The following is an 18,919-nucleotide window of genomic DNA, read 5'->3' as shown; positions in this document are numbered from 1 at the left end:
AGAATTAGGTAACCCGGACAATTTCTTGGAGTTTCTGAAATATCAGAAACTGATTTGTCGTCATGTCAAATCCATACTTTCTCAAATCCCAAATTGGAATCAACTTTGTCAGATGATTTAGTATTGACTGGAATTCGTGCAGCTACTTCACTTGTCTGCCCAGATGATGATGAACATAGAATTTTGAAGCTGTCATGAGTGAAGCTGTTACTCTGCCAATGTATTCAATTGCTCATTTTCCTCGGCAATTAAGACTGTTACTTGCCCAAGTACTGGCTATTGAACTCAAGCATGGATTTTCAGATAAACTTTAAGGTTTTGTGAGATTGATATCTTTTCAAAGTGTATTCTTAGAACACTCTCTAAGGGTGGAAGAATAATGATACAGGTTCTTTCATTTTGTTGTGTTTTCGTTTAAATCGCTGGCAAGAAGGTCAAGTGGTCGATTTATGGAGGGAAGCCAGAAATGATGCAGTTCCCCATATTTTTCAAAACGATTCTACAAAGAAAGAAACATCACTCGTTCTATCAATCTAGCACAGGAAGGTCGTTATGGTGATGCTAAACGTGCTGTCACTTGCACAGGTTCTACTCCTTCATCATGACAAAGATGCGCTTGATGAACGTAAACATTGTCATGACATGACTCCGAGTTTAGCATGTGATTCGACTTCAGTTCTCAATGCTTTGAAATCTTTTTCCACAGGTACGAGCTCAACGGGTTTACAACTTAGAGTACAGAACGTGTTGGATGCAGTAGCCGAATCTGTAGCTACAGCCTCGCAGACTTGCCTGGATCAATTTACAAAATTTATGTGTGTGACACTTTCCCGAAGCTTGAATTCTCTTATTACTCCATGCCTAATCGGAGTACCCCTTACTGCCTTAGACAAGAAGAATGGAGGTTACAAGCCAATTGCGGTGGGGAAATTTTACGGCGTTTGGCAAGTCGTATTTGTTGTGCAACTGCAATATCACATGTTTTGTGAAAGTTGACATGGCAAATGTATTAATATATGTGACCGCGTTTCATTTCTCAACCGTCTGCAAAAAGAAATGCTTGATCTAGTACCGTGGGTACAATGATGCTGGACTAATGCAGGGGAACTGAGACTTGGTCACATATTGTCTACAGCAGGGATTCAAAAACGTGACCCAGTGTGTCCGCCTCTGTTTTCTTTGGTCATACTGAAATTCTTGGATGATATTGGTCCTCTCTCAGGTATTTAATTGCATCTATGGAACCTTGATGACGGAGCTATTGTTGGCTCTCGTCATACGGCTTGCTATTTATTGAACTCGATGTCGGAAAAAGTTCCTTCTTTGGTCTCAAGCTCAATTTAGACAAATTTGAAATATTTTGGACAACAAGTGACCAAATGTTTTCAGAATTTCCAACTGCTATACGTCGAATCTGTTTGATCGAAAGTGGAGCAGAACTTCTTGGTTCTCCAATAATTGGGTCTGATCACTTTCTAATGAGTGTATTAGCAAACGTGTGAACAGTGTTCTTCAAATGCAAAGTCGTTTACCTGATCTCAGCAATTTACAAATCGAGTTACATCTTCTTCGATCGTCTTTGCCTGTGCAGGATTAATTACATTGCCAGCTCTCGTTTTACTGCATTTGATGCAGGCCTTCGTCATTCTATGGAAACATCGATACATGCTTCTTTACCTAGTCATCTATGGCAATAGGCAATTTTACCGATGCGTTTGGGAGATCTTGGTTTCAGACAAGTAAAACAATTGCACCAGCAACTTTCATTTCCAGTTGCAATTCTACCCAACAATTTCATTTTTGCTACTTTAGCTATGTGCAGACATTTGTTACGCATACTTTACAATCACAATAACATCTAATGCCTCATTTCCTGGAGAAGATGAAGCTCAAAGTCATTTTAGAAAATATTTGCTGCTTTCATAACGAGGTTACTACATGCAAACTTGTAATTTATGTCTCTGGCTGCAATGGTCCTGGAGTGCATGGTCGTCGGCAATTGAACGTCAGTGCCTAGAGTTAAGAATTTGTTTACTAAATGCTTTGTAACTTTATTCGTTTATTACAGTTTAGTGAAAGTTCTATAGTCCGTACATGTGTACTATGCACCTAAAGCTAAACAGATTACCAAGAAAGCCGGATGTTATGTTTGTACAAGAAGCTAAGACTGATTGTATTCTTGGCGTGTGTTGTCACAGGAAACGCAAACCAATAAATACTGTATCAAAACAACTCTGAGAGCAGGAAGAGAGGTGCAACGGTCAAACCTACTGCTTTTCGGTCTAACATAGAATTCCATTCTGTTGAGACCCATGCAGGAAATCAATAAATGCTTGCTTGTACACAAGTTTCTAATTGTTTGCGTCATTAGTATTTTGTTACACCCCCTAATTTGATAAAAATTTATGTTACTGGGGTTGTCTCTAGATTGATCTGATTAAGCTTGTCTCCACCCGCTATCTCATTACAATTCCGGAAGTTGCTTATGCTGGTCTTTTGTTCATAGCAAGAAATAAATAAATATTGTTATTGAATTAAGCTCTTCAAGAGCTTTCCATCGATATCAAGTAGACCTCGGAAACCCAAACTATAGTCTTTGCTACGCGCTGAATTCCTCAGTCCATCTAATGCGTGAACGAACTTTAGTACACTGTTCACTTTCTGCTATTTATCCGGGTACATAAACTATACGGGCTATTGGCACGAAGTGCAAGATGGCGCAGCCCAGTGTACGATGTCTGCTCAGTGGAAATGGTCCTTTCTAGCGGTTTTGCGTAACGGTTGTACTTGTAGTTTTCCGTAAGGTGGTTTAGATGGCCTAGATAGTGTTTGGGTTTCTCGCCGCTCCCCAGAACGTATTTTGTTGTCTCAATTCCGTGGGTCCTCATGCTTGACTACGTTATCTGGTTTTAAGTAGTTGTTCGTCCAGCCGTTAGCTCTGCCGAGTGGACGGCAGTGGTAGTTGAGCGGCTACCAGCTTGGAACAGTTTTTAGATATCTACAGATGCGTAACCGTTGTGGGAGCGAAACAGATTCTCAGTTGTAGTATTTCAGTTCGATTGCAATGCAGGCTAATTTGGCAATGACTACAGGGCAGGGAAGGCCTGCAAGGTATGTTATATAACGCGTATTATTGGCGTGCATGGTCACGTGATATCGCCCCATTTGGCTGCCAGCAGTGTGTGAATGACTCTTGATACCCCTCTCCCTTGCTTGAGACACCTCTTCTATCATATATACTCTATTTCCCCATCCGTCTTCTGGTGGCAGGATAATAAAATGAACAAAATAAATGAAATAAACAAGAAGTGGATAAAATACAGAGGTGTTTTTTGTTATCTTGTTTTGACATTCGGCTAGCCCTTTCTATAGCTACTTGTTAATATTTATTATTAACTCAATAAAAAGTACCTAGCAGGCGAATGATAGTGATCAGCTAAGTCTGTGCCTGCAATGGTTCTGGAGTGCATGGTCGTCGGCAACTGAACGCTAATGCTTATAATTAACCAGTGGCGTAGCCAGGATTTTTTTCTTACCGAGGCAAATTGATATTAATATTAATTTTTTTATTAATATTAATTCCTTATTGATATGCACTACCTAAGGCTATTCCTGTCATATTGATATGCTTAATTGATTTGACAGGGTAAAAACAGTAAACTACACTTGGATTAGTTAGCAGTTGGCAGATGAAGCTGTCCAATCCTTCTATGTCTCGTGGAATCAAATCTTTGCAGAACATTTTCTCTGCTAATTTTCATATCCTTGTGGACAAACATGAGAGCTAACCCATTTAGCCTATTCTCTCCCATAGTGGTTCTTGACCAATGTTTAAGCCTTCTCATCTTCGAAAACGACCTCTCGCAAGATACTGACCCTACTGGTAGAGTCAACAATAGCTTGAGTATCGCATGCACGTTCGGGTAAAAGTCTTTATCCGCTAATTGCAGCGTGTCAAGTAATGTGGCATTTAGCCGTTCCGCTCTTGGAACTTCTGAGCATTCGCTCTTCCAAATGAGTATCTCAGTATCGAAAGTTTCTGGTTTCGGCAAGTCTGGACTGAAAAATCTTGTGATAGCTTCTTTGTCGTCAGTTGCTAAGTCAAGCACAAAATTAGGAAGAAGACTAAACCCAAGAAACATCCCCTCTGAAGAATTTGGAAAGCGTTCTTCAAGTTGCGTTACCGTGTGGTCTATAAAAGTGTAGAACACATTTCTTCTAAAGTAAGCTGCAGGGCACTCACTTTCTAATGTACCCACTCCAGCATTACTCCTGTGTTTACTTCTGGCAGTCATCCTAGGCATCCTAATCTCAGTTTGGAGCTCTTCAGCGATTGCTTTGGCCTTCCTCCACACTTGCCCAAACTGCTGTTCATTTCGTTGTGCTGCAATTGTTGACCTCAAGAGCTTTGCCTTTCTAAATGCCTTTAGTACATCACAGTTGGGCTTTTGCAAAACCATCGTCAGCGGGTCACAGAAACTGAGTATAAACTGAGCCACCACAAGTGAAACAATAAACTGGGAAGAATGTAGAAGTCTGCTGTAAGATGTAGCCTGAGTCCTTGAATCAGAACTCGAACTCTCGATAGCAATGTCTTCCAGAGCATGACATATTGCTTTGTATTTAGCAAGCATGCTTGATAGTGTTGCTAGTCTAGCAGACCATCTGGTTTGACATAGTACAGGCAGTTGCTTCTTTGCTGACTTCTGAACAAGGACATCGCTGAGTTGTGGCTCAGCAGTGGTTACATTCTCTTCATCAAATTCTGCTGTAAGATACTCAGATATATCGTCAATTTTCAAGTATCGACTAAGAATGCTCTTCCGCTTTGGACTTCCTCCAAGAAACCAGGTCAAAGCTCCTACAGAATCAAACATATCTCTAATTTGTGGTACTTGTTTGCACGAAGACGCTATGACTAAGTTCAATTTATGCGACCGACAATGTTGGTAGAATGCTCTTGGCTGTTGCTGAAGAATTCTGGTAGACACACCTGAGGCCCTTCCAGACATTACGGAGGCTCCATCATAGCCCTGGCCACGGAGCAATCCAATATCTAAGTCACACTCCTTCAGATAGTCTGTAATAGCTGCACTAATACATTCAGCATTGGCAACAGCAAGCTCGACAAACCCTATAAACTCCTCTCTTACTTCAAACTTTTTGTAGCTGGTCTCGTCTACAAATCTAATGCATATTGCCATTTGTTCTAATTGTGCCGCATCAGTGCATTCGTCAGCCATCACTGAAAACCATTTACTGACTTTGGCATCATTTACAATTTTCTTTCTCACTTCCAAACCAGCCAGCTGTATAATTTCATTCTGTACATCTGGGCTCCTGTACACAGCGTTTTTCTTTCCATGCAACAGATGCTCCTGAAGTACAGGGTCAAATGTTGACTTCCAATTTAGGAAAAAATCGAAATTTCCGTCTTCTCGTCTTTGCTGTTTGTCCCAATTATGACCCCGAAATGGTACATTGCGTTGACCAAGGGCAATGACTAAATCAATAACAGATAAAATGATTGCTCGATTTTTCTGAATTGCAACTTCGTGTGATGTAGAAATGGATGACTGGATGTCCTTGGACTTGCCTTCAGCAACATTCAACAAAGATCGAGCCTTTGCTGCTGAGTTCTTGTGCATTTCACTGCACTCATGTGAACGTATTGCGCTACGTTTCAGCCCAGTAGCGTTCTTCCAATCATGAAAACCTGATGAATGGAAGGAACCTGCATTGAATCCACAACGTGCAGTGGTTTGAGTGGCAGTTGATTGCTCAGCAAACAGTACACAAAAAGAACAGAAAGCAGCATCTTTACTAGAAGAGTATCGAAGCCAACTATAATCTTCTTCCCATCGACAGTTGTATTTCCTGCCATTTCTAGTGGGAAATTTGAACAAAAGAGGTGGTATCCATTTATTCTTTAGTAGATAAAGTCTCTCATCATCACTGATCCTCCTGTGGATATAGTATGTGGGATCTTTGAAGGATGACTGTGCCATTTCTGTATCAGTTGGGTGTACTTCTGCAACAACCGCAGTCAAGTAACACTACGGAAAGGTTACTTAGTTCCAACTACCTTGATCTTGGTGAAGATTCTCCTTTGCATCGCCGTTTGCTTCATTGAAAGGAGATCTAGCATACGACGTGGCCTCAGATCCATCCGATGACTCGAGCTTCTTTCTGTAAAAAGGAACACATGCTTGGGTAAGTACATAATTATGCAGCCGTCGCAAGTTCAGTGTCTGCGGCGCCACCGATCCCCCCGGCATAGGTGACTCCCCGGTCTTTGGCGCCAGAACCTCCTAGGCGTGACTGAGGTACTCCTCAGCATTCGACTCATACTAACGGCGCGGATTACTCACTTCCGGAGTGAACGACTCCTAGCTACTCAGGTGCATGCAGCAGCACCTTGATGCATGGTTTGAGAATTTTGACTCATCTTAATTGACCATTGCAAGCTTTCCCCTCATTAATGATTTAAAGAACGTTCGTAATGTGTATCAACGTGAAAAGTTTAATTGATACCTCGTACATAGCAGTCTGGAACATGAACGAGTTCAATGTAGACTTCAATTAATTAACTACGGATTTGTCCTGAAATGTACCATGACAGCTAGAGCAAATGAGAGAAAGTGGATCTTGGACGCAGTGTAGGGAGAGCATCTGGTTCCCGTCTATAATATGTATTGCAGATTGGCACTGTATTCACAGACAGACGAATACACATTCAGAACGTGGATATACGTGTATAGGGTGTTGTCGAACACTCTTCTTCAATGACTGTTCCAACATTACAATATTACGTAACCAGCATTCACTACTCCCAGCTTTCTGTAGTTCATGGAGAGCGTCGGCCGTATATGGGGACGAATAGAAGAAAGGGATGAAGTAATCTGTGGAGGAATCCTGTGCGCCTGTTGGACCTACCGGTGCCTAGCTATAGGTCTATAAAAGTTACTGGGACTGATAATTCATGCATAGGCCTGAGTATAGGGACGCACTCCCACCAGTGAGCTAGATGGCAGTGACTGGGGAGCACTTGCATGGGGGAGACTATGACACGTGATCCTACAAACTCAAACTACAACGGGGCCTCGCCCAACGTAAAACACAGTCTAGTATCCTATGCTTACCCCAAGGCCAACTGAATAGACAGCTGCTTTCTCTTCTTCTTTGGCGGCTCTGCCATAATAAAGCACAGACACGTGATAGAAGTGTGACCTGAAAGTGACCACGTGACAAATGCCACGCCCATTTTTCCTACCGAGGCAACTGCCTCACTGCCTCATGCCTAGCTACGCTACTGTTAACTATTTGTTTGCTAAATGCTTTGTAACTTTATTCATTTTTTACGATTTAGTGAAAGTTCTATAGTCGTACATGTGTACTAAACACATATTGGACTGTACGTTTGCGTGTTATCCGGGTACATAAAGTATACGGGCTATTGCTACGAAGAGCAAGATGGCGCAGCCCATTGGACGATGTCTACTCAGTGGAAATGGTCCTTTCTAGCGGGTTTGAGTAACAGTTGTAGTTGTAGTTTCCGTATGGTGGTTTAGGTGGCTGAGATAGTGGTTAGGTTTCTTGCCGCACTCCAGAACGGATATGGTTGTCTCGTCTGTGTGTCCTCATGCTTGACTACGTGTTCTGGTTTTAAGTAGTTGTTGGGCCAGCCGTTAGCTCTGCCGAGTGGACGGCAGTGGTAGTTGAGCAACTACCAACTTGGAATATATACCCCCATCCGTCTTCTGGTGGCAGGAACTCGTCGTTCTCAAGAGCGACACATCTCAAAGTTACTGATGAAGCGGCCCCTCCTGCATGTGCAGTCACCCTGGCGTACCGAAGTTCACGTGCTTTGGAAAGTACATCTAACACAACAACATACGTGAACGAGGAGTTTATAGTAGATACCGTATTACCGCACATAAAAGCGCATGTGCTTATACGTGAAAACCGGCTTTCACCAAAAATTAACGCGTTCATTCCGATATAGGCGCATGCGCTTATATGTGAACAACCATTTTGAGTAAACGACTTGAGGCAATATAGGTAACAGGCAAGACAAACACTAAGCAAACCAAAAACTAAGCTATTTGTTTGGGTTCCAAAGTTCAATCTTCGTAGAGATCGACCACATCTCAACGGGACCTGGTGCTTTCGTCTGGACGTTCTGATTCATCGTCTGATTGATCGTCTGATTGATCGTCAGATTCATCGTCTGATTCATGATTGTTTTTTCACCGATGCGCCGTCAAGAAGTACGTGATCGTCTTCCCTACATGAGCGAATCCACTCAAGCAGCCGCACTTCCATTTCCGGAAACGTCGCCGAAGACCCGTCTTTAGGTGTTCGCAGAAGACGCCGACGCTTCCTTCCTGTGGTATCTCTCCCAGTGGCGAGTTTCTCGAGTTCAGCGTGCTGTTTTCGCCAACTCTGAACTTGCATGAATTGCATATGTTTGCTCAATGGTTTAAAAGGCACTGTTTGATCTGTCGATGCCAAGATCACAACAGATCCTTTCCTCCCTGTATCAGCTACAACTATGACGACTGAAATAACTAAGGAGTTCCTGATCCGGTGTTTCCTCAGATTGATCTTCGCTGCAGTTTGGAGTTTTGCTTTCATATGCTGTTATTGCAGGTACTAGAAAGACCGTCTCTGATCCTTAGCTACCGACACGTGACTTCGAGGTAGGATAATTTCGTTTGGCCTATAGTTGTTTATTGACATCGTCGATGATTGCTGCTCGCAGCTGTTTCTCTGCTGTTGACTCAGTTTCACTATGGAATATAAGTCGTCGCTTGCTGTTTCCTTAGCTGCTGTTTGTGAGCGCTAGAGTTTCTTCTCTCACGTTACGTGCATCACTTTCAAACGTTTATTCTGTTGATGGACTGAACCTGTAGGCAGCAAGTAGGCAAAGCTCCTCGTCACGTTGTCATTTCTGTTATACCTAAAGCACTAGCTGGTTCTAGTGCCTGTATTCTTTTGTTTAACTTCGATCTTTGGTCCTAAAATATTATCAACTAGTTTGTCTTTCCTCCACGTACAGCTATCATTAGACTAATGTCACTCTATTACGGCAACAGTTGTGTTTGTTGTTTGACAGTACTGTAGCAAATGTCGTCATGTAAATTTAAGTTAATGTCATTCTTTGTTCATTTTTCATGCATTATCAACATATTCAGCATCATCAGTTCTTTTTACATCTTTCCCTCTACATTTCAAAAACTCATTGAGTGATTGGACTTAATGAACTTTCCACCGGTACAGGAGATTCCTACATTACATCAATTAATTCACATGACGAAAAGTTGTGTCGGATCTGCGTTGACTCGACGTCAGCGGCTTGAAGCAATTCGCCGAGAAAAATTTGTGCTTTTCTGCGAATTTTGGTATACTTCGAATTCAATTCGAAGTTACTCGGCATCCTGATTTGCAGGTAATCACTCGCGGCGATATTTGCGACGACTATCTCAGCGTGTTTTGTCCTACTTTCCCTTCGTATTTTTCGCGACTTACCACTAAGCAGCTAGAGGTCAAGCAGATCCTACAAGTAAGTACTATGCAACAGTAGACAGTCCTGAATCTTTACACCAGCTTCTTACCTGTGCGCACCTTAATTAAGACGATCTGTGAAAGAGGTTAGAGCATGTGGTTATCGAAGACGGTCTTTCCAGCAGAGACGAACAGCCTGAAGTGCGCAGATCGCCCAGCTCTTAATTGGCAAATATCGCGTTTGCCGCCACTTTCCAGTGCCTGAGCTGTGCATTCAACTTAGACTTTATTGGAGCATCTGGAAATACTGAATCTTGCAATGACTTAGGTACTTTGTGATATATGCTCGTATGTTGTACGCTATCAAAAGACGAATTTGTTGTATTGCTTGTAAGAGTTCTGATATCTGTGCTGTGATCGTCGAAGAAGTGGCTGAAGTGCGTCTTGAAAGTCATCGCCGCCACACTTTATGCGGATGGATAATCTCCCTCTGTAGACGCCTTTTCGGCTGCTTCGCTGCAAAGAGTAGAAGCAATGACTGCAGTATTCCTGCATACATGGACACGTACACCAAGACCAGAAATTTTTGTAGTGCCTATATATTATCCGAAAGAGCACGCGTTTTATCTTTCGCTTTAAGTTTTGGTGTTTTATGTAGCGACAGTAATTTTAGTAACTTGGATGCTCACTTTGCTTCAGTCAAGAGGGATAGTCAGTTGTGAAAGTTATATTTCTTGAAGCAATGAATTTCAGCAGTTACACCGTGATGTTACCATACAGTTTGTTCGCTTTCTAAACTAAATCTGCGTAAAGGAACAAAACTGAAGCAAATGTATCTTGAGTCACAGTGTTATTAGGGTCAGCTGTAGATTGATCTATATTATACAAACTTGTTACCATTACCGAATCAACACGTAAGCTAGAGAGGGAGCGCGACTCACATGCACTGCACATGCTCAGTCAGGAAAAGCTGATTTTCAATGAATTAGTGGATTTGTCGAGCAACGGTGCTGCGGTATCACACATGATTCTTGAATACACTTGTTAGTCGGCCAATCTGCTGATGTGTTATTTAGTAAATAGCTTGAAATCTTGTGTGTTGAGGTACCTAGGGATGATGGCATATATGAATTGACACCCCTAACCTGCTGATTGCCGTACTGAGTGCATTGGAATCTAGTCTATAATACAGTAATGGAATGTATCAATTCTCAAATACTCACTATAACAAAGTGCAACAACATCACGAGTGAGTGTGGTACTCAGCAAATTGACTCGTTTCTAACAGGAGTCTTGCCTAGTCTTCATGTTTGCAATTAGGACTGTTTGAGGTCTGCTATAGAAATTACCACAGTTGTAGGCCCTATGAATTCCCAAATAGCAACCTTATCGGTGTTGGTACTGGATTTTGCAGTTTTTAGGAAATTCACTAAATTAGAAACTAGGAACTATTTGCAAATTTCTTATGTAAGTGGGAGAGAAGCAGCCCCCATAACTGTGCCCAGGACAACTTGAAGGAGTTCCATTCAGTTACGTCTTCATCTATCAAAAGATTGTTTATGAAGAGCAGCAGACGAAAGTGTTCAACTGCAAAACGAATATCGTTCACACCAAAAGTTGCAAGAGCTTTCTTGTCCCTTGACCACAATTTTTTTTCAAGAAGATCGACTAAGTCCTATTGCAGATAATCAAACCTACCTGGAACACTGTTGCAAATGGCCTCTGTGCAAAGATCAAGATGCCTTAAATGCTTTCAGAATCTTATCTTGTGTTCCTTTCTGCACACAGTTTCAATAGACATTTCAAGCTTTGAAGATGTCTTGCGATTGCTGACACGGTTAGCTGCCAAGCTGTGCATGGATAGACTGTAAATGGCAAATGGCAAATCATCTGAAAAAATTCTTGCAAACAGCATGAGAGCCTTGCAAATGGATTGAGTAAGTCTTGAAAGAACAACCAACATATGCAGCACAAATTTGAATCTTTGCAACTTATTTAATTAGCCTTTGAAGCCTGCCTTGTCCGCTGCTTTTGCAGCAGAGTTAACAGCAAGAGACTCCAGATGTGCACAGATTACAGGCTATTCCAAGATTAGACTTTTTAGTGCTCTATATTTTTGCTGTAGCCACCTGGTACCATGGGCCTTTCCAGGTTTCGTAACTGACTCTTCCAAGATATCGCCGATTTCCTTCAACTCACGAAGGCGCTTTGGGCTGTTTTGATAGACATAATTTAAGTTTATCAGCATTGTAGAAACATCATCCATATAGGATTTCGCAAAAGCATGATTTGCTGCCAACTCAATGTAATGAAGCTACCACGACCACGCATGTTATTGTGAGTGGGGTGGGCTAGGGCATAGTTGCGAAACATAACGTCTTACGCACGCCAGCCATGTCGTCTGTGCCGTTATGCTTTTTCAAAGATGAAGTTTATTAAAGTACGCGAGTAGATCACGTTTACTATTTGGGTGGGTCTCTCTTAGCAACGCGATGTACATCTAAATCACTCTAACCTCGTCAGCAGACTAGTCACCCGAAGCGAGCGCTTATTAGCAGCTCCGTCACTCATGTCTGCCAACCCTTGCATACGTATTTTCTGTACCGGCTATGGAGAGGCTTGTGCAAAGCTGCAATTTCTTCTTCGAAGAAGGGAAACGATCCGTGCGTGTGTGCGTGCATTCGTTCGTGCGTGTGTTTAGTACAGAAGGATGTGCTAAATTATAAACGTCACAAATGTATACACAACAAATGTCACAACAAATTGTCTTTTGGACAATTATTGGAGAATCATATTATAATTCAATTTTTCTTTCTTTATCTGGATTAGCAGTCAAGATGTACATTCTCTAGCAGTTGTCTAACTTTGATTAGCAATTTGCCTATTTTAGTATCGACTTGTAAGCCTTATAGCAATGTGTGCCAACACAGGAAGCACAAGCCTTATTTACTAATTGAAAGATGCTATTCTACAAAAATGACATGGCTGCAAACAATGTGCAGTAAATTACTATTACAATTTTTAGGAACTATAAACTAGAACTCAGGAGACTTACATGACACACAACTATCAAGTAATTACAGATATCAAGCAAGTCAGTGAACGTCTAGAGTGCTGATTCTGTGTTCTTCTGTGAATTCTTTTGTGTGAATTCTTCTGTGTTCTTATGGTATTTCTCCTGTTTCTGCTCTTCTATGATCTTGCAATGGTTGCGCTTGGCGAACGAACAAGAAGAGGCGTAGATGACATGATGTTCGTCTCGTTCAGCTGAAAGGTATCAAAGAAGATGTCGGATAAATTTTTACCAGGATTAGTATGATTTCGACTGTTAAACGACAGACTTGTTAGACGTTTGCTCACTCCTTGAGGTACACAATGCATATAATCAATCGGCATTTGTTTAGGGAGATAGTCTCCGAATTGAGAGATGGCTTCGGTCGGTCCCGAGCAATGACATTGACCCTGTAGTTGTTGGAGTTTGTAATGACATCTATAGCATACAACACGGTATACATAACTCTGAAATATATTTAGGCAGCAAAGTAACCGTAGAAGCAGCAGCAGCAGACTGACCGTGGCAAGAAGCAGCAGCAGCAGACTGACCGTGGCAAGAAGCAGCAGCCATAGCTGTAAAAGCTGTTGACGTAGATGTTGACTGCACTGTGCTGAGAGCTGACAGAGCAGTCATGTCAAGCACCGTAGTCACTGGGAGGTCTCGGTCACGTAACAGCATCTGTAACATACAAGTCCGTCAACAAAGGTTTAATTGTTTTAGACAGCATACGAACAGGAATTGTCACTGTCGAGGGTGCTGTACGTCTTGGAGCGGACCTTGGGAACAGTGTCGGGAACAGAGTCTATAGTATACAACACTGTGAACAAAAATCATAGTTGTTTTGACATCATGCTGTGACCCTAGAACACTGGCACTAGCATGTACTACAGCAGACCGAGAAAAACGAGTTTGGACGGCAGGAGCCAGAGAAGCACGAACATGTACGACAGGAGACTGTGTATAGAAAGGGGAGAATCTATCACAAAATAATTATTTAGCAATGATAAAATATTGAATTTTCGTTGAAATTACCCGGTAACTATAATGTATCATTATTTCTAATAGGGGATGGAGACAAAGCAAACAGAGGAAACAGAGAAACATCCAGTGTTGGGGAAAGGGGAAGATCTGTCACGGGACAGGTAGCAATGATGAATATTGCAATTTTGGTAGACTTGGTCACTGGTGCCGGAAGTAAACCGGAAGTTAAGTGCATTTGTTTTCTCAATAGATTAGAAACCTATCTGGTGTAACTTCCCGTCTATTTCCGGTCTATTTTCCGTTTATTCCAACATGTTCTATTTTATTGTTTGTCTATCCGTTTACCATCAAACTGTAACATTACTGCAATACAACATAACGCTGAAGCTGTGGCAACAATTATCAACACAAAGCAAGCAATTACTCAGCAGCAAGTACTAACATAAACTGTTTATTGAGCTCCATTGCCTCTTCTCAAGGTTTTGTATCGATTTCGTAGTTGTTCTTGTGAGACCTCAAAGTTGGGCATTCGGATTCGGAACTTCCTATGGACTTCTTGATACCACTATCATGTCGTGTACGATTACACTGTGAGTCAATTTTACTCTACTAAACACAGCGTCTTGCACATGCACACAAAGGTACAGGTACCGGGGTTTTCCGAAACAGCGCCCAGGACCGTAACACGGAAAATGAGAATTTCTTGGGCAAATGTCCGCTCTCAATAGCCGCCCGGGCGCTTAATAGGAAACTATGAACATCTGCACAATGGACTGGAGTACCATAGAGTAGGCAAGTCAAGTCCCATCTTCGTACGTCCTACACACTCTTTTTTTTCAGACATAACGAATAACTACCGGTAGCTCAACTATACTTGGATTACCTAGGTAAAACTGACATCTCTTAAGGACTAATCTTCCATACTAAGGTATTAGTATTACTGAACAACTTACTCGACTACACAATTAAACTTGGATTAGTTAAATCTGACAACGTTCAGTCCTCTTCTTCCTCGCTACTGACATCGGTACTGGTATGATCTTCATCTGAGCCACCGGCATCATCACTGTCAGGATTCTGGTCATTTTCGTCTGTGCTGACCACTCTTGCCAGTCTTTCATTCAGCTGCTCATCAGGCACTTTTGCACCCATCTCTGCAATGCCACAAGCTTCAAACGAACGAGTCCTTGTCTCCTCCTGGATGTCTGACAATCCTCCAGCTACCATTTCAAGCGTAGCTTCATAGCTAGGGCGCTTTCTGTAACCTTTGGATGTATATTCTTTTGGTCCAAACTCGAGCCATACGGTGGTACTAGGGTTACCCTACGGTGGTACCGTATTAGTATTGCCCGACGGTAAGTAACGCACGTTAGTACCGCGGCCTCGGAATACGTAGTAACTTCCGACTTCACATAACACAATCTTGATTCTCAATAGCGGCCCATGGGCTGTAAATGAGAACCGTTTCCAAAAGATCGCCCACTGGGCGGTTTTTCGGCTGGGCGCTGTTTCGGAAAACCCCGGGTAGTAGCTACATGCACAGTACGTACGTACACTCGTAATTGCATGTCCACAACTGCTAGACAACATGCAAGCCCACCATCAGACTTAATACAATGTTGATCAAATTACCAGGCCGGGCTAAATCGTACCTATACGTCCCCTCCCGTTTGTTTTCCAGTTGTGGCGAGTTTGCTTGTGTATGCTTTCTGAGCAGTCGCTTTTCCAACATTTGTAGGACCTCGACGTCTGCGTCTACCACTAGCCATCAGTTTACCAGGGAGCTGTAATATGTCGTCATTTCTTCTTGGTCTCTTAGGCGTTGTTACCTCTCTCGGACCTCCTGTACAGCAGTTCTTAATGATTCGTTATTTCAGTGTAGTAGAATTTGTGCTCATCACCATGTCTTGTTCCATCAATGTCTAAATAATATACATTTACGTTATTACTACCAAATGAAATAACAGCAGCAATGTACTTGTTAGATTAGTAAATTCGCTTTGCCTTGCATTGTCTATACATTAGCATATGGAAGTTCTGATGATAATAAAACAAACATCACTTGAAATTACCATTCAAAGTGTCTGTAATGTTAGTGACGTCTAAGGATGGTATTTCTTCTGTAAAAAATCATACATTTGAGAACATTGAAGCAGGACTGTTCATTTAAACCATTCTAAGTAAGAAACTTATATTTACCATCGTCACGTGATACTGTCATTGTAGATACATTCAACAGTACCTGTAAAGTTAATGGTACAGTTGGAGCATGGTCTGCCTTCCACCTCTTGTACAATTCAGACGTCGGATTCCAGGTGTTGTGGGACTGGCAGGAGGAACAAGACTTAGACTGAATGGTGTAGTCTAAATGGCGTAGTCTATTACCTTCCTTGTATCAGCAGCAATGAATGACTCGAAAATGTAGAGTGACTGGTGTCCACGTCGCTGCCATAACCCATAACAAGACACGGCAATTTCCACCAGACCCTCTACTGTTTCAAAGCCCGCGAAACCGTTACCATCAGATGTGTCGTCACTGTCAGTACTGTCTGCTCAAATTCCAAAGATATTAGCACCTTCTGTTTCTATTGAAACGTCACGCAAACTTTATCAAGATTAGGAACAACTGCAGGCTCTGTGTTGACGGAACTGGTTTGCTGCGTTGGACATCTTCTGTGCCGCATTAACTGCTCCATTCTTTACAGCCTGTACGCACATGTTTTACTATTTACATCTGCATGGCTAACGCTCCCGCAATAATGGAAGGAAACGTACTTTTAGATGACTCGTATACCGGTTATCACTCAAACAGAACACTAGACCGACAACAGCAGAGAATGTCTAGACAAGGCAAGAAACGCGATTCTATTGTGATAGTCTACTGGAGACAAGCGTTAGAGTACTATCAAGTACCTCTATCGAAGCGTGACCACAACCTATTTCTCGGGCAGCCAAAACTACCCTTCGGTTTATCTCAAAAGGTTCTAAACGAGACCCTGTCTTCGCGGAGGAGTAAGTCAAGACACCAGTACGCACGTCGTCTTGGTTGATGACGATGACGACGACGTCTATGATGGCTGTTGTGATGAGCGACTCGGCTCCACGTCGCATGGTGACGTTTCTGTAACGTTAGCGACGCTCTGAATGTTCTCTGTGTCGTCGAGTGGTGCGGTTTCGGAGTGTGGACCGCCTTGTATGATCTTCTGTAGCCGGACATCTTCGGAGTGTCGTGTTGAATCGTTCGTAACGCGTGTCGTATAGAGTCGTCTAGGGTTTTGCTTCTTCAGCTCTTCTTAAGACTCGGATCGTGTTGAGTCTAGCGTGACCTCTAATGCTGTAAATGTCTCTCAAAAATAAAAATTACTTGTTATCTATTTGAGCCAGAAGAGATATCTGTTGTTTGGTAGAGCACCGGCAATTGACGGTAACTTATTTCAGCAGCTACATGATGCACTCGCCAAAAGCCCGGTCGCTTTCAAAACTAAATTTGCAAGCGAAACTTAACTATACATACATTTCTCTGTGCAGACATAATTTTTGGCTGATGTGTTGACTGTGATTCTAATTGAATCAGTCGGCACAGATGTAGATGTAATCTTGGGTTTCTTTCTGAGAGGCTCCAATGATAAGACTCCTTTTTGTGGCAGCTCTTGAACTTTTTTGCTTCCTTCTAGTTTTAGGCTTTTCCTATAGGTCTTTAGACTCCTTATCGTCCCCTTCCTCTCATAACTACCGATATCTCTCTTCTTGGGAGGACTGCTGACAATTACCTGACTTCTGTTTCTTCTGATTGATCTCCAAGGTTGGTCTACTAGATATGAGCGTGGGTTTTAAACACTTTTCCTTTTTGTTTAATCATTTGCCCATACGGTTAGCCATACAGAGATTCCCCGTTCACAGGATCAGTTCGGTTTAAAAAGTCAACCAGCCAACATACTTAAATTCTTACTCTCTTCTTATTGGATCGATCGTGACTGTGTATCTTTTCCTCCCAGGTATATCAAGATGAACGTGATTGTTTGTGATGACTTCTCACATTGCTTTCTGACTGTTCTTGTGCAGTGTTTGCTGCTTGTGCGATTAGAGAGTAGTTCTAGAGATGACTTTAACGTTGTCAAACGAATAATTTGATGCAGCAGACATGGCATTTGTGATAGTCTTGTGTCACGTACAAACATATGTACCAACTACAATGACCATACACACAACAAACATGTAACAATGTACGCTACCAACCAACCACTTCCTGCGCTCACCAACTCTTGGACTACTTAATACCTGATGCTGTAGCCTTTCTGTTTAGAGTGACGATTTCCGTTTTATCCGCCTTCCGCGGTATCTCCGCCATCAGAGTCTTTAATTCCTGAAGGAATCGACACTTGACTGCTCGCACTAGAGTCGGACAAACTGGATGAAGACTGTTCAGCCATTTGGAGGGCAACAAATTTGAGCCTGTCTCCCAACGCCGCGAAGGCTAAGACTGAGTTGACGCGCCAACGTTAATCAAGTGAAATCCGCCTTCATTTTCGTACCGGTGAAGAGTCCCATAACGAAATGAGCATGTGATGCACAGAATCATTGGAAATTGCCTACCTCGATGTATTTCTTTTTCGCGCCACACGACTTATTCGTTCTATAAACGTACGTGTAGAGGTATTTTCGTATGCGTTATGTGCTTTCTTGAGTCTTTTCCGGTTGCGCCGCGAAAATTGCTTGTGCGACGACGATAAACCTGCGAATGCCAAAGTCAGACAAACAACCATAAGTACGCAGTTCGATCAGGTCTCAATTTGCAAGTTCAGCGTGTGTCACTACCTCAGCTGTCCATTCAACTTGCTTTACAGGACCACCTGGAGGTAATGGATTTTGCAATAAAATTGTTATTTTTGATAAGTTCTAACATGTTACCCTAGCAGAGGCAGAGGACGCACTGGTTTTTATTGCTTGTTTGTGTTCTGACATTTCTGCACTGTGACCTACGAAGAAGTGGATGTGTCTTGAAACTCTTCGCCGTCATTATGCATGCGCTCATGGAGAATTTCACTGTATAGCTTATACTGTTATGCTAAGAAGAACATTGGAAACGACAGCGTTAACTCTTCGTACACATGCTCGCCAGTACGAGAAAGTATTGGACTAGCATCTTGTTATTAGCTAGAAGAGAACATACACATCGGTATACGTCTTATCTTAACTTGCTGTTATGTGGTTTTCTATAGCGCTAGCAATTTTCAGTACCTTTTTTCTGCAGTTACGCCGAGCTCTTACCGTACAGTTTGTTCTCAAGAATAATATGCAAACGACAACGATAATACTGAAACAAATTCATCTTCACCCACAAATTATTTCATTAGGCCTGTCTGTAGGTTGACGTTC

General features: G+C 42.2%; 1 protein-coding gene and 1 long non-coding RNA gene across 2 annotated transcripts; one reads left to right on the top strand and one right to left on the bottom strand.

Moving 5' to 3' along the window:
* Positions 1-3,671: 3,671 nt before the first annotated feature.
* LOC134176392 (52 kDa repressor of the inhibitor of the protein kinase-like) lies at positions 3,672-8,239 on the bottom strand. Its single transcript, XM_062643063.1, has 4 exons — positions 8,161-8,239; positions 7,748-7,880; positions 6,086-6,189; positions 3,672-6,031 (listed from the first exon to the last, which is right to left on the bottom strand). The coding sequence occupies exons 1-4, from the start codon at positions 8,237-8,239 to the stop codon at positions 3,672-3,674; spliced, it is 2,676 nt and encodes an 891-aa protein (XP_062499047.1).
* Positions 8,240-12,886: 4,647 nt separating this feature from the next.
* On the top strand, positions 12,887-15,302 carry LOC134176160 (uncharacterized). The gene is made up of 4 exons (XR_009969257.1): positions 12,887-13,704; positions 13,794-13,977; positions 14,043-14,133; positions 15,225-15,302. It is a non-coding gene; the product is annotated as an uncharacterized LOC134176160 (long non-coding RNA).
* The last annotated feature ends 3,617 nt before the right edge of the window (positions 15,303-18,919 follow it).

The sequence above is a fragment of the Corticium candelabrum genome, chromosome 2 (genome assembly GCF_963422355.1).
Source record: "Corticium candelabrum chromosome 2, ooCorCand1.1, whole genome shotgun sequence".
Taxonomy (NCBI): domain Eukaryota; kingdom Metazoa; phylum Porifera; class Homoscleromorpha; order Homosclerophorida; family Plakinidae; genus Corticium; species Corticium candelabrum.
The sequence above is the reverse complement of the archived record's forward strand: the minus strand, read 5'-3'. Positions and strand labels throughout refer to the sequence as shown.

Excerpts from the sequence above, each read along its gene's own strand:
- LOC134176392 (XM_062643063.1), bottom strand. The coding sequence starts at position 8,239 with ATGAATCAGACGATGAATCTGACGATCAATCAGACGATCAATCAGACG. Across the intron at positions 7,881-8,160 it reads CGTCCAGACGAAAGCACCAG|ATGTACTTTCCAAAGCACGT; the intron begins GTCCCGTTGAGA and ends TTGTTGTGTTAG. Across the intron at positions 6,032-6,085 it reads GAATCTTCACCAAGATCAAG|AAGTACACCCAACTGATACA; the intron begins GTAGTTGGAACT and ends CGGTTGTTGCAG.